Genomic DNA, 12,020 nt, shown 5'->3' on the forward strand with positions numbered 1-12,020 from the left:
AAAATTTTGATTTCTTGTGCCCATCTGGAATTTGGGGGAAATGCAGCCCCTGAAGCCAATTTCACTGAGCAACATGAGATTTTGTGACATAATTTGTAGTTGGAATCTCACCAAACATGTTTTTTTTAACTCACCTAAAGACCTGGATCATTTATGTGTTTTATACTAAAGAAGTGTTTTCATGCCAATGTAAGACTTAGTTTTACAGTCTTGCATTTATTAAACTTCAGGCGATCTACATTCCTTATCCATTTTTGCTCTTCCTTATCCATGACATCCAGATTTTGGACTGTTTTACTTCTGCTTCCCCTCCATCCTCCATTCCTCCTCTTTCTAGGTGCTGATGATTAAAGTGATAGTTGGGCAGATTTAGTCCTATTTGCTCTCATAAATTGTTTATCCCCAGAAATTAACAGATTTCAGTCGATTTAGACAGACTATTTCAGAATTGCACATGAATCTGAATCTGTGCCATACTTTTGTGTGTATGTGTGTGTGTGTGTGTGTGTGTGTGTTGGTGTGTGTGTGTGTGTGTGTTTTCAAACCAACAGGGTATGTGCCTCAGCATCTCTGCCTGGTTTTGTTCATTGTGCTGCAGCAGGGATCACAACAGCACAGATGTACTGTGTCAGCAAACACGATCACAATGGACCATCTCTCTGTAACACACACACACACACACACACACAGTCTGATACGCGTGTAAAAAGTGTCAAATGTACACATTGTGAGGGATCAAGTGGAGAGATAATACAGATATTAGACATTTACATCTTTATATCTTACATTATCAAAAATAGTCATCCTTACCACATTTCATTTTAACAGACCCACTCTTTTGTTTGTGTATACATATTTTTTTAATATATGAATTAAGTAATTAATTAATTTATAAAACCGTGCGTATGGTTGTTTGTCTTACTTTGTCTTTACCAGCATATTTGTTGTTGAAGTCATGTAAAACTACTTTAAGTAGTGTTGCTTAACTTTCACATTATGGTACTTGAATTACGGTACTGACGACAAACACTTTGAAAGTCATCCATTTTCAAGTGCACTGTGTGCGACCCAGGGCTATACCGCGGTCAGCCACAAGAGGGAAGTCAAGCTCTCCAGTTCTGTACTGTAGTTCATCTTGCGAGTGTGTCGCTTGCATGGCAACACCAGTAGGTGGCACCAAAGGAACACAAAACAAAGCGTCTGCACGCGTGCATAAACTACATTCTGTACGTACAAATATTTTTTTTCTTTTGTTTTGCTTTTACATTGTACCTACACAAATTCCCTGCAATTTTAAGTAACAACCTTTTATGTTCTTCCAACCCAGTATCCACGTACCAACCTAACGCGTGTGAACCTTTTGACTTTAATTGTATTGAAATAAAAGTATTTACTGTAGCTGTAAATGTTGTTCAACAAGGAATCCAATTGACATGGAGATCAATTGTGTCTTTACATCTTCTAACAATGGCGGCGGAACTTTCATTGTGGCTTCCTCTGGATTGGTTTTGATGCAGTTAATCATAGAACGCCCAAATAATTATATCTCTATTTAGGTAGTACAATACTTGACTCTAGAAGTACTTGAAACTAAACTAAAAGAAAGCAAATAAATAAATAAATAGGATGACACGATATGGCTTTGAAATAAAACCCTCTAATCCCCCAAAATGAAATGTCTGATTTATTTAACTTTTCCGCTTAAAGAAATGAAAATAATAATAATATTAATACATAAGTGTTCACATATCAACTCAACTGTATGTATAGAGCACTTTAAAACAACCACCGCTCTTTACAAAGTGCTGTACATGGATGAAACATCATATACATATACACAATAAATCACTAAATTAATAACGAAGACAGGAGAAAGCACAAAAACAGTAAAGCTGAGCTCTCCGTACCTCTAATAGTGTCTGTCTGGTCTGCAGACCTGAGGCAGGGCAGGTGTGTCGGAACGGAGAAGCTCAGAGAGGTAAGATAAGATAAGATAAGATAACCTTTTTTGTCTCACAATGGAGAAATTCGCAATTTACAGCAGCAAAATTTTGAAAGGAAGAAAGTAGAAAACCAAAGTAATAAATTTTAAAAATGAACTGTACACAGTACAGAATGGAGCCGGTGGTGCGAGGCCATTTACAGATTTAAAAACAAATTATAGGATCTTAAGGAGAATTCTAGAATGTATAGGGAGCCAGTGATATTTACATTTATCTTCACAAATGTACCGTACTGGATAAATATTAGTACACTATTTTAAGTATTTCTTCGAGTACCACAAGAGGAAGCCCAAATACCAAATTTTGGAACTCACTGTCATGGTCACTGGTCTGGGCCAACTAAAGGGAACAGTGAAAAAGTGAACAGTACTGTACAATGTTGTTCTATATATGCTTATTACATTTTTCAACAAAGTCCAAAACAATTTGCAGTGTACGGACAACAATAACAACAAAAAAAAGAAAGTCACTAACGTTACGTACAACTAAATTAAAAATGTACAAAACCATTCAAATGTCAAGCAAAATAGTTTCATTTTTATCTTAGTCTAGGCCTTCATTCTATAACCAAACCACATGATTGTGTCTAACCAAAACTTAATGCAAACAAAAAATGTGAAATCCCATCACAAATGAAAATTTGCAGTCTGTATGTTACACATATGTACAGCACATTTGACAATAATGTTGTATACAATTCAATTCAATAAATCTACAGGCCAAAGTTCAACTGCCATCAGTGAGACCAAGATCTGAGTGTCATCCGCATACTGTAGCTATGGTACGGCACCATCGAACTACATATTAACTGGCCTCTTGGAAGCATTTACACATCGAACAAAAGGGGTCACAGCATTGACCCTTGGGGAACTCCACGCTGAAGATTATCATAGTTGGGGACTTTTTCTGCCTCTTCTTACTCCTATTTACGTGCGTCTGAGATCTTTTTTCTATCCATGTATTCATATTGTGGGGTTTAAATACTGTAACCATTTGAATGCACATTTGTGCCACTATTAAGAATTACTCTTCCGTTCTTTCGAGTACCAGTAAATTGTTTGTCCTCACCTCTTTCTCAAATGCTTACCTCCCTCCCCAACTGTTTGCTTCTTTTCTCAACTCCCCACCCAATTCTCAATGCCTGCTCACCTCATCCCTGTTCACCTCCTGAACTCCTGGGCCAATCTTCTCTTCAACTTTTCTCCTCTCTCCACAACTCCTCATCCATTCCTCAACTCCTTGTCACCAGCCTCCTAAGCTCATTGCTTTTCTCCCCATCGTTCCTCCATGTTCCACAGTGGTTACAAAGCGGCATCATTGTGGCTCTGTGCTTTTGTTTGTCTCGCCACCCGCGGCGCGGTGCGGCGGAGCAGCAGGAGGCGTTGGCGCTCTGCTCCCCGGCGGGAAGCGAAGCTCGCTGTTGACACGTTGGGAGGCGGCACCAAAGCCCAAAGCGGATGGGCCGCATTTGTAATCTACCTTTTCATGTCACCGGCACGCTTGAAATCCCTCCGTCCCTTTTCGATAGTATCCCCCCCCACTCAATGAATGATGAAGTCAATCTGACTTTGGCCGAGAGAGTCTCCACACAAGCACAGAGAAGACATTGACACTCTGTGGCCTGGTCGCCAATCAATCTTAGGTCGATGACAGGCAAGTCATGCAATGGTTGCCAGTTAGCAAACACAATGACTGACAATGGCACGGCCTCAATCATAGACAAAGTACATATAGTGTGTGTGTGTGTGTGTGTGTGTGTGTGTGTGTGTGTGTGTGTGTGTGTGTGTGTGTGTGTGTCATGAATACAAGCAATGATCACCCATTTGAAGTAGAATACCATGACAACTGCCCGCGTGACCGTGAATCCGAATGTGCGTGTGTGTGTGTGTGTGAGTGTGTGTGTGTGAGAGAGAGAGATCATTAAAAAGTATTGAGGGGGAATAAATGCTTTAAATGTGGAGGCTGTGCAGCCTTTGTGGCTTTGTGTGTTATCGGGTGTTTGTTTGCACAGTTCGACCACCCAGCAAGATCTCTCTCTGACACACACACACACACACACACACACACACGCACACGCACACGACTCACTCTCTCTATCACGCGGGCGGGCGCACGCACGCACGCGTACGCATACAGTATGTAAGATATTTTACATGAAAGTCAAAATGCATAAGCATGATAATAATAATAATAATAATAATAATAGTAATAGGCCTTAATTAAAATAAAGTAGCTAAAGTGTGCGTTAGTCCTCCACAAATGAATGTTGACAATGAATCAGAAAATCAAAAACTATTATTTACTGAAATTCCTTCTTTTATCCTAAGTGCAATTAGACGTAAACATAAACAAACATTAATTCCAAAACGCTGAGAAATGCTAACAAAAAAGAGAGAGATAAAAAATATTTCCCGTGGCTGATAGATGACATGATTATGATGTGAATGACAGAATTATCAATGTTTCAAAACCACCCCTCAACTGATGTTATTGAATCAAATCTGAATAAGACACGTGATCGTTTGCTTTCATACTGTGTAAGAGGTTTTCCTTTTGAGAAAAGCTTCCTAAAAGGTTTCATGAATAAATCATTTATTTCGCGGTGGAACAAAGATGCTACAGAGATAGAAACAAGTTCACCCTGCAACAAACCAACATAATTGCTTAATCGTTTGTAATAGATTACCTAAAGATGTTTTTTATATTTATTTTATGAAACCATTTATTTATCACTCAATTGCCTAGTGACACATTAAAAAAGAGAAAAAATGCTGATGTTTTTTTTAAAACTAAGATTGATTATGTTATTTATTATGACATTTGTTTCCCATTGTGACTTTGATATTTGACAAAACATGACATATTGTTGTTCTTTTTTCTGGTTGCCTTCTTTTTTTATGACAAAAAGAAAAAAGGAAGGTGCCTTAAACTGCATTTAGGACATGTCAATCAAGTCTTCAGTCTAACGTGAATTGATTAGCTTGATAGCTCACAACTAGAATCGACGTCATGCATGTATTTGTTCGAAAATAACTATTTGATTGTTTTTTCCTGCTTGCGTGGTGGCTCTTGCCTTCCAAATTTGGTCAAAAAAAAAGCGGAAGTGGCCGAGTGACGACATTGACCCACCTCCTCGGCCTCGCGCCTTTTTAACGGGCACGCGCCTCTCGTTTGTGCGTGCGTGCGTGCTCTTGTCTGCGCTGCAGTCCATGCTCGCTTCTCGAACAAGAAAACACAAACACAAATTATTGTACTTCAGAACTTTTCCCCGCATTCCAAATTTCTTCTTCGGCTATTTGTTATGTTTCCCGCGCGCGCGCGCGCCACGTCTTTGGGACGCGTCGGCTTCTTGGTGCGGGACATTCTGGACCTGCCGGACGCTGCGGGGACGTGCTGCAGTTCGGGTGCCGAAGACCCGGAAGAAGACGAGGCCGAGGCCGAGAAGAACCGCGCCGAGTCTCGCCTCAACTTGTCACGTGAGCGCAAATTTACAACAGACATGATGGTCAGCTGTAGGCGGACAAGTCATGCTTGCCGGTTCTGAGGCAGTTCGGTGTTCGAATCTCGGCTCTGTTTGCATATGCTCCAATTGGATTGTTTGATTGCCAAATGAACGACTCGATGATGAATGACCGCAGTTCGTTTGACGGCGACTTTGTCCTCCGCAGTGCACGCGCGTGCGGGCGCGTCACCGGACGAGCCGCGCGACGTCGGTGGCCGTAAAAAGCGTCGCGTCCTCTTCTCCAAAGCGCAAACGTCGGAACTGGAGCGTCGCTTCCGGCAGCAGCGCTACCTGAGCGCGCCCGAGAGGGAGCACCTGGCCGGCCGCATCCGGCTGACCCCCAACCAGGTGAAGATCTGGTTCCAGAACCACCGCTACAAGATGAAGCGGGAGCGAGCCGAGCGCGCCGAGCGGAGCCTGGAGGCGCTGCGGCAGGCTCATCGCGGATTCGCCTCCACTCCCACCCCGACGGTTGTGCTTCGGGACGGGAAACCGAGCGAGCGGGTCAGCGGCCTGCTCGACCTGCGGTTGGCCTTTCCGCTATACGCCCACGCGCACCTAAGCCAGCGGGCCATCGCGAGGCTCACCTGCTGGAACGGCAACTGGACCTGAGCCGCGCGAGCGCGCACACGTCATTGGATACAAGCACTCTTGAAGCACTCTTTTCATTGCATTGTTTTTTCGTATTTTTTAATTTGACTTAAAAACATGTTTTATTTCACGTTGACGGATTGAAGATTTCACGTCTTCTATAAATGGGTTTTCTAAATTATTTCTAATATTGCGCAACGTATCAATCGAGACGGTTTTGTACTTTAAAAAATGTTTGTATTCATGGGATGAACAAAAAAGTAATTCGATCAGGGTTGCTGACCCAACTGGCGTTTTAATTGAACACATTTCAGTTATGTACCCGACCTTGCATGTTTAAGTGAAGCTGATTTTTTATGTGGAGTGATGTGTAAATGCTATCCCTAAAATAAAAATGACATTTTTTTAAACAAAATGCTACAGAAACCCCATCTTGAAATTTGACCTTTTAAGATGTTAATGTTGTCCATGAGAATTCTTGATGAGGCCAAAATCTTATTGTGTCATGTGTGTTGTGTTGCATGTTTTGTGGTCGACTTGTGTACGTGGGTTGGGAGGATGGTTGAAGTCATCCTTTACTGGCGGTGACAGTGGGGGGTCAGGAAGCCCCTCCGCACCCCCCCCCCCAAAAAAAACTTTCCATGCGAGCTGGGCCAAACGAAAAAATGAGCCATCATTAGGACTCCGAAACGTTTGATCATATCCCAGCTCATAAATATCTTTCATTTCTTACATGATCAATATCATAATGAAATCCATCCTAATGCTCGGTTGGAAATTGAGACTCTCAATTTGCTTTTGAAATAAAGACAAATAATCGTGAAGTGAGCACATTGTAGTTTTGTGGGTTTTTTTCTAAAGATCACGGAACAATGCGTCAGAACGTGTTATGTTAACACACAATGACAAATGCAGCAACATCAACAAACAAACCTCCACGGTCCAATTCATGGGAGGAACGTGAGTAGAAAGTGCAGACGAAATATCAGCAACAGCAATAGATATTACTTTGAAAATTAAATATACAGTGGAAATGGAAAAACAGACGTGGCTGTGAAAATGATCACTGAAATTTTAAATAAATTATGCGCAAGTCTAGCTATGTAAACGTATGGAAATACAACACATTATTTATTGGAGTGAAGACTCCTCAGAAAAGTTGATTGTAAAAAGACAATCGCTGAAAAGATTCACTGTTACGGCAGGCCTGTGACGTCACGCGCTCATTAGGATTCATCCAGTTGTGATGTCATATGGGTGCCGTTAGTCATGCTAAATATTGCAACGTATTCATTTAGTTACGTTCATGCTGTCATAATTCTACTTATTTTTCGTATAAGTTTTTTTTTCGTATTTTCAGTTGCACGACGCAAACATGCAGTTTACCGAACTGACGGAAGGTGGCAGCAGACCCTTGACCAATGACTCGCTTTGAAAACGCAGCACCAAGCCATTAAAACTCCACGGTCGTCAGCAACAGTGACCAAATAACAATAAGTGGAATTAACACAAACACGCGCGCGCGCACAAATGAAATTCGGGTCTAGACGATTTTTAAGGCTTGATTGTTTTTTTCGCACATTGAGTTTTGGAGCTCTTTTCATTTGAATGTTTAAGTTTGACCTCTAAAAGCTTTCGAAATACGCATTCTACAACGCGTTATGTATAGCTGTGACGCTGCAGAAAAAAAATCCACCTGTTGTTGATCATATCCCTTTCATTCATAAATATTAATACAGACTTCACTTATTACTATTCCGACTATCATAAAAACTTGATGTGCTGTCTGCGGGGGGAAAAAAACAAGGGCAGATTTGAAAGCAGTGGGAAAAAAATAAGAAATGTTTAGTTTTATATGATTTTTTAAAAAATGAGTAAAAACGTGTTGACCGGTCTTATTGTTCATAATAATAATTACAACTCAGCGGCCAAACAGGAAATGATATCACGACATCACGCCATCTGTTTCCTCTCCATTCCTTTGTTGACATTTGACTGGCGACCACTCAGTGGTTTGTCTCACAGCCAGTCGGCAAGTGGAACTGGCAGATGGGCTCAGCCCCCGCGTGAGCGCATGGCTGCGGAGTGGTCACAAAGATGTTGGTTGCCGTTGCCATGGTTACAAGGAGGCCAGGTCACCTGGCCAAGCAATTTGCTGAAGAAGAAGGTTCAGAAAACGAATTCGTCAGTCAGATAATTTATGCAAAGACTGACGACTCCGCAAGTCTGTTTTGGTTTGGGGGCGTGGCTTGAATCAGGTGTATTTGGAGGAGTGAATCATCTAAAACAGGCTGTAAAGAGGCTCTCGGGGACCCAACTTGAATGGACACCCTTAGGGAATACGTCCTACTTCACTACACATTTCCACAACACGACAAAATGGCTCTCTCGCGGATGGAGATTGACTCCTAACACAATTTAACTCAACTTCATTTCGACAGCAACCACCGCAGCTGTAATGTCAATAGAAACGAACACGATGACTTGATTGTGTCCAAACAGTGGCCCCGCCTCCTCGCTGGAGACAGGTGGTGTGGAGGGGTCCTTACAACATCCCCCCCCCCCACCCCCCACACCGCCCTCCCACCACCACAACAGTGGTCTCCCACTCTTGAATGCACTCAGGTTATTGGTCCGAATTGAGAGAGCATGAAAGTGCGATCATTCGACTGGCTGCTGGGAGAAGGTGAAAAGTGGGAGCGGAGGGTGGTGGCATCGTGGCTTGCAAATATTCAATTATATTCAAGTCTGCCATTGGACATTTAATATCTTCATCAACTCTATCATCATTTTTCGTTTTAAAGACTATACTGTATAAAGCTGCTTCCATTGCCAACAGATATTTCAGCTCATCTCTTACGGCTTTTTACACCTGAAGGCCATTCTATTTTTTTTCTCGAATAAAGGCGACACTGACACGTTATTTTATACACAAGTGACAGTCATGACACACTCGCGATTCAGTTAACCATCACAATTCGCATTTTCAAATGCTTGAGGAAATGAAAGGAAGACGAGCAAACCTTCTCCGCACGCAGGAAGTCGTCAGGTAAAACACCGGATGTAGGAGGAGCTACAAGAACACAGCAAAGTGAACATTTTGGACACAGCTTTCTGTCAACCGTCAATTTTTTTTCAAGCTATAGAAAATGTAAAGCATCTGATTATGACGTAGATACGGAAAAATGACTTCTTGTTCAGACGACAACATTTTTAAAATTTGTCAAAAATACATTTGTTAATAAATTAAACGGAGATTTGTTGGAGTTGGAACTACTTGTTTTTCTATTCACATTATTAAATGAGCTTCAACACACACACACACACACACACAAACACACAGACACACATAAATCGAACAACAATTAGCTTAGCTGACTCACCTGCATGTCAAGTTGCTGAGGAATGCGAGTTCAAGTCGAAGCTGTCAATCAGCGCCGTAACTCCGCCCCCTCCACCCTCCACGGGTGGGATAAGGTCTCGCATGCAGCACGTCCCGGTCTCATCGTGCAACAGGAGGGACGAGGTGGTGGGAGGGAGGGAGGCGTCCTCGCGTCCAGCATGTCCCTGAGCCCCCCGAGACACTCCACCCCCTTCTCGGTCACCGACATCCTGCAGCACAGCCCCATGGACGACGTTTACCGGAGGTTCGGTGGCAGCGCCGCCGTGCAGGAGCCCAGCCCGACCAGCCTGTACCGGTACCAGCAGCAGCACAACCATCACCACCATCATCAGCAGCAGCAGCATCACCATCATCATCATCAGCAGCAACAGCACCTGTCCACTTCCTCCGCATCTTCCGGGGCCTACAGCACCGTCGCCGCCGCCGTGCCGCCCTTCTCGGGGTCGATCGGGGGGTTCTGCGGAGGCGGTGGAGAGATGCCGGCCTATCAGGAGACGCTGAGGGGTGTTGCCCCTACCGCTGCGGCCTGGTACGGCGGCCCCGAAACAAGATACGCACCAAGTTAGTTCAGTTCATTTCGATCCACATTGTCACATACGATGGACACTCAAACTGCAACTCCCTTTTAAATACTACAAGTGTGAGGGGATTCATTGCGGGAGACTTACTCCCAGTTCATGCATTTTTTTTTTGTTTTCAAATGAAGACAACACGGCAAAACGGATCCACAAACCACGCTTAAAATTGCATCACAAAAATAACCCAACTTTGATTTGAACGAAAAACGATTACAAGTTGGAAAGATTCAAAACTGAAAGTGACCAAAGGACCCAAAGGTCGATTTAATTTTTTTCTCACTTTTACGAATATTAATATTTAGTTTCCATGATTTAGATTCGAGAACTATTGTTGGGTATTGAAAAGAACAAGCGGACTATTTTCAACAGTCGCAAAAAGTTACTCACTTTCATTCATCTTTCGTGATTTTCAAGAGCTGAGGGTTCGTTCGTTCACAAATATCGAAAAATGCCTTACTAAAATGTTAAAATATTTCAGGGAAAATGTTTTGTTTACATTTTCCACGTAAAAAAAATCAAGCAAAAAATGTTGTAGGTTCTTTGGTTACTTTAAGTTTGTTTATGGGCAATTTGGTGATCGTTTTGTGATCGAACCAGACTTCAACGTCGAGGGCGTTTAAAAAAACTTAATATGCTGAAATGTGAGTTAATCAATCGTCGTTGCATTCACTCACATTACTACACCAATTTCGTACAATATTTCAGCAACATTTTTCGGCTTTATTCCCAAATTTAATGTCAGTCCTTTTTAGTTGTCAAATTTCTTACGACACAAATCCGTTTTCGTTTCAATTCGCTGCGTTGTAGTCAATTTGTTTAAATTACGGTTACAGGATAAATTAAAAGGAAATACTGTAATGTTGTACTTCGAAACGAGTCGTAATTTGAGTTTTAGTGTAATTTTATACTCCAACTGAAATATATTGAAAAAAAACACGTGGAATCATTGTAGATTTTTGAACTATTTTGCTCAGCCTTTTGAGTCGATCCGTGTTGTTCGAGTTTGAATAAGTAAATATCGATTATACATGTTCTCTCCTTCAATGCTTTGCTGGGCAATTAATTATCGAAATCTTGCAATAGCATCTTGACTTTTTTTTTAACATCTTGACCCCGTGCGTTGTCGCTTTCCAGTTTCCCGGCTGATGGGCTCCTGCGGCGGGATGCCGGGCGGCCTGTCGGCCTTGGACGGCGGCGCCAAGGCGGCCTTGTCGGCGGGGCCGCGGAGGAAGCGTCGGGTGCTCTTTTCGCAGGCGCAAGTATTCGAGCTGGAGCGCCGCTTCAAGCAGCAGAAGTACCTGTCGGCCCCCGAGAGGGAGCACCTGGCCGGCCTCATCCACCTCAGCCCCAACCAGGTCAAAATTTGGTTCCAGAACCACCGCTACAAACTCAAGCGGCAGCTTAAGGACAAAGCGGCCCAGCTGCAGCACGACGCGGGCGGCTTGTGCGCGTCCGCCCGCCGCCCCTCCGCGGTGCTCGCCAAGCCCGGCCGAGGCGACTCCGAGCCGGCGGCGGAGGAGGCCAAGACGACCGCCAGCCAGCAACTGGAGCGAGATGCTCGGGAGGAGCCGGAGGGCCGGGAGCACCGGGAGAGCAAAGGGGGCCGCTCGCACACGGACACGGCGCCGCTCGACTACGCCGGCGGCGTGCTCGGCTCCTCGGTGGGATCCACTTTGCTCTACGGCAGAACTTGGTAGGACAGAACCGGACTGAGGACACTGCAAGTTTTCATTTGATATAAAGCGCTTCAGATCACGGGTGGGTGAATGGATGGATTCACATTTTAGGTACCGGTATGTATAAAAGACAGACTTGGAGGCAAAGTTTGGGCTGCCTTGATAACGTGAGAAGATTCCAGACTCTTACATTATTTCGGCTTTCAAGATTAAATGTTCTTTGTAGTTCGTTGCGATTGTCAATAAATATTTGAATTTTTAGCTCTC

At 43.3% G+C, this 12,020-nt stretch overlaps 2 protein-coding genes across 2 annotated transcripts; both read left to right on the top strand.

The window, feature by feature from the left end:
• Positions 1–5,240: 5,240 nt before the first annotated feature.
• LOC127591963 (homeobox protein Nkx-2.8-like) lies at positions 5,241–6,230 on the top strand. Its single transcript, XM_052052279.1, has 2 exons — positions 5,241–5,479; positions 5,672–6,230. The coding sequence occupies exons 1-2, from the start codon at positions 5,305–5,307 to the stop codon at positions 6,115–6,117; spliced, it is 621 nt and encodes a 206-aa protein (XP_051908239.1). The 5' UTR covers positions 5,241–5,304; the 3' UTR covers positions 6,118–6,230.
• A 3,361-nt stretch (positions 6,231–9,591) lies between these two features.
• On the top strand, positions 9,592–12,014 carry LOC127591958 (homeobox protein Nkx-2.4-like). Its single transcript, XM_052052273.1, has 2 exons — positions 9,592–10,060; positions 11,212–12,014. Exons 1-2 carry the CDS (start codon positions 9,658–9,660, stop codon positions 11,772–11,774), a joined length of 966 nt encoding a protein of 321 aa, XP_051908233.1. The 5' UTR covers positions 9,592–9,657; the 3' UTR covers positions 11,775–12,014.
• The last annotated feature ends 6 nt before the right edge of the window (positions 12,015–12,020 follow it).

This window comes from Hippocampus zosterae, chromosome 19, assembly GCF_025434085.1.
Source record: "Hippocampus zosterae strain Florida chromosome 19, ASM2543408v3, whole genome shotgun sequence".
In the NCBI taxonomy this organism is placed as follows: Eukaryota; Metazoa; Chordata; class Actinopteri; order Syngnathiformes; family Syngnathidae; genus Hippocampus; species Hippocampus zosterae.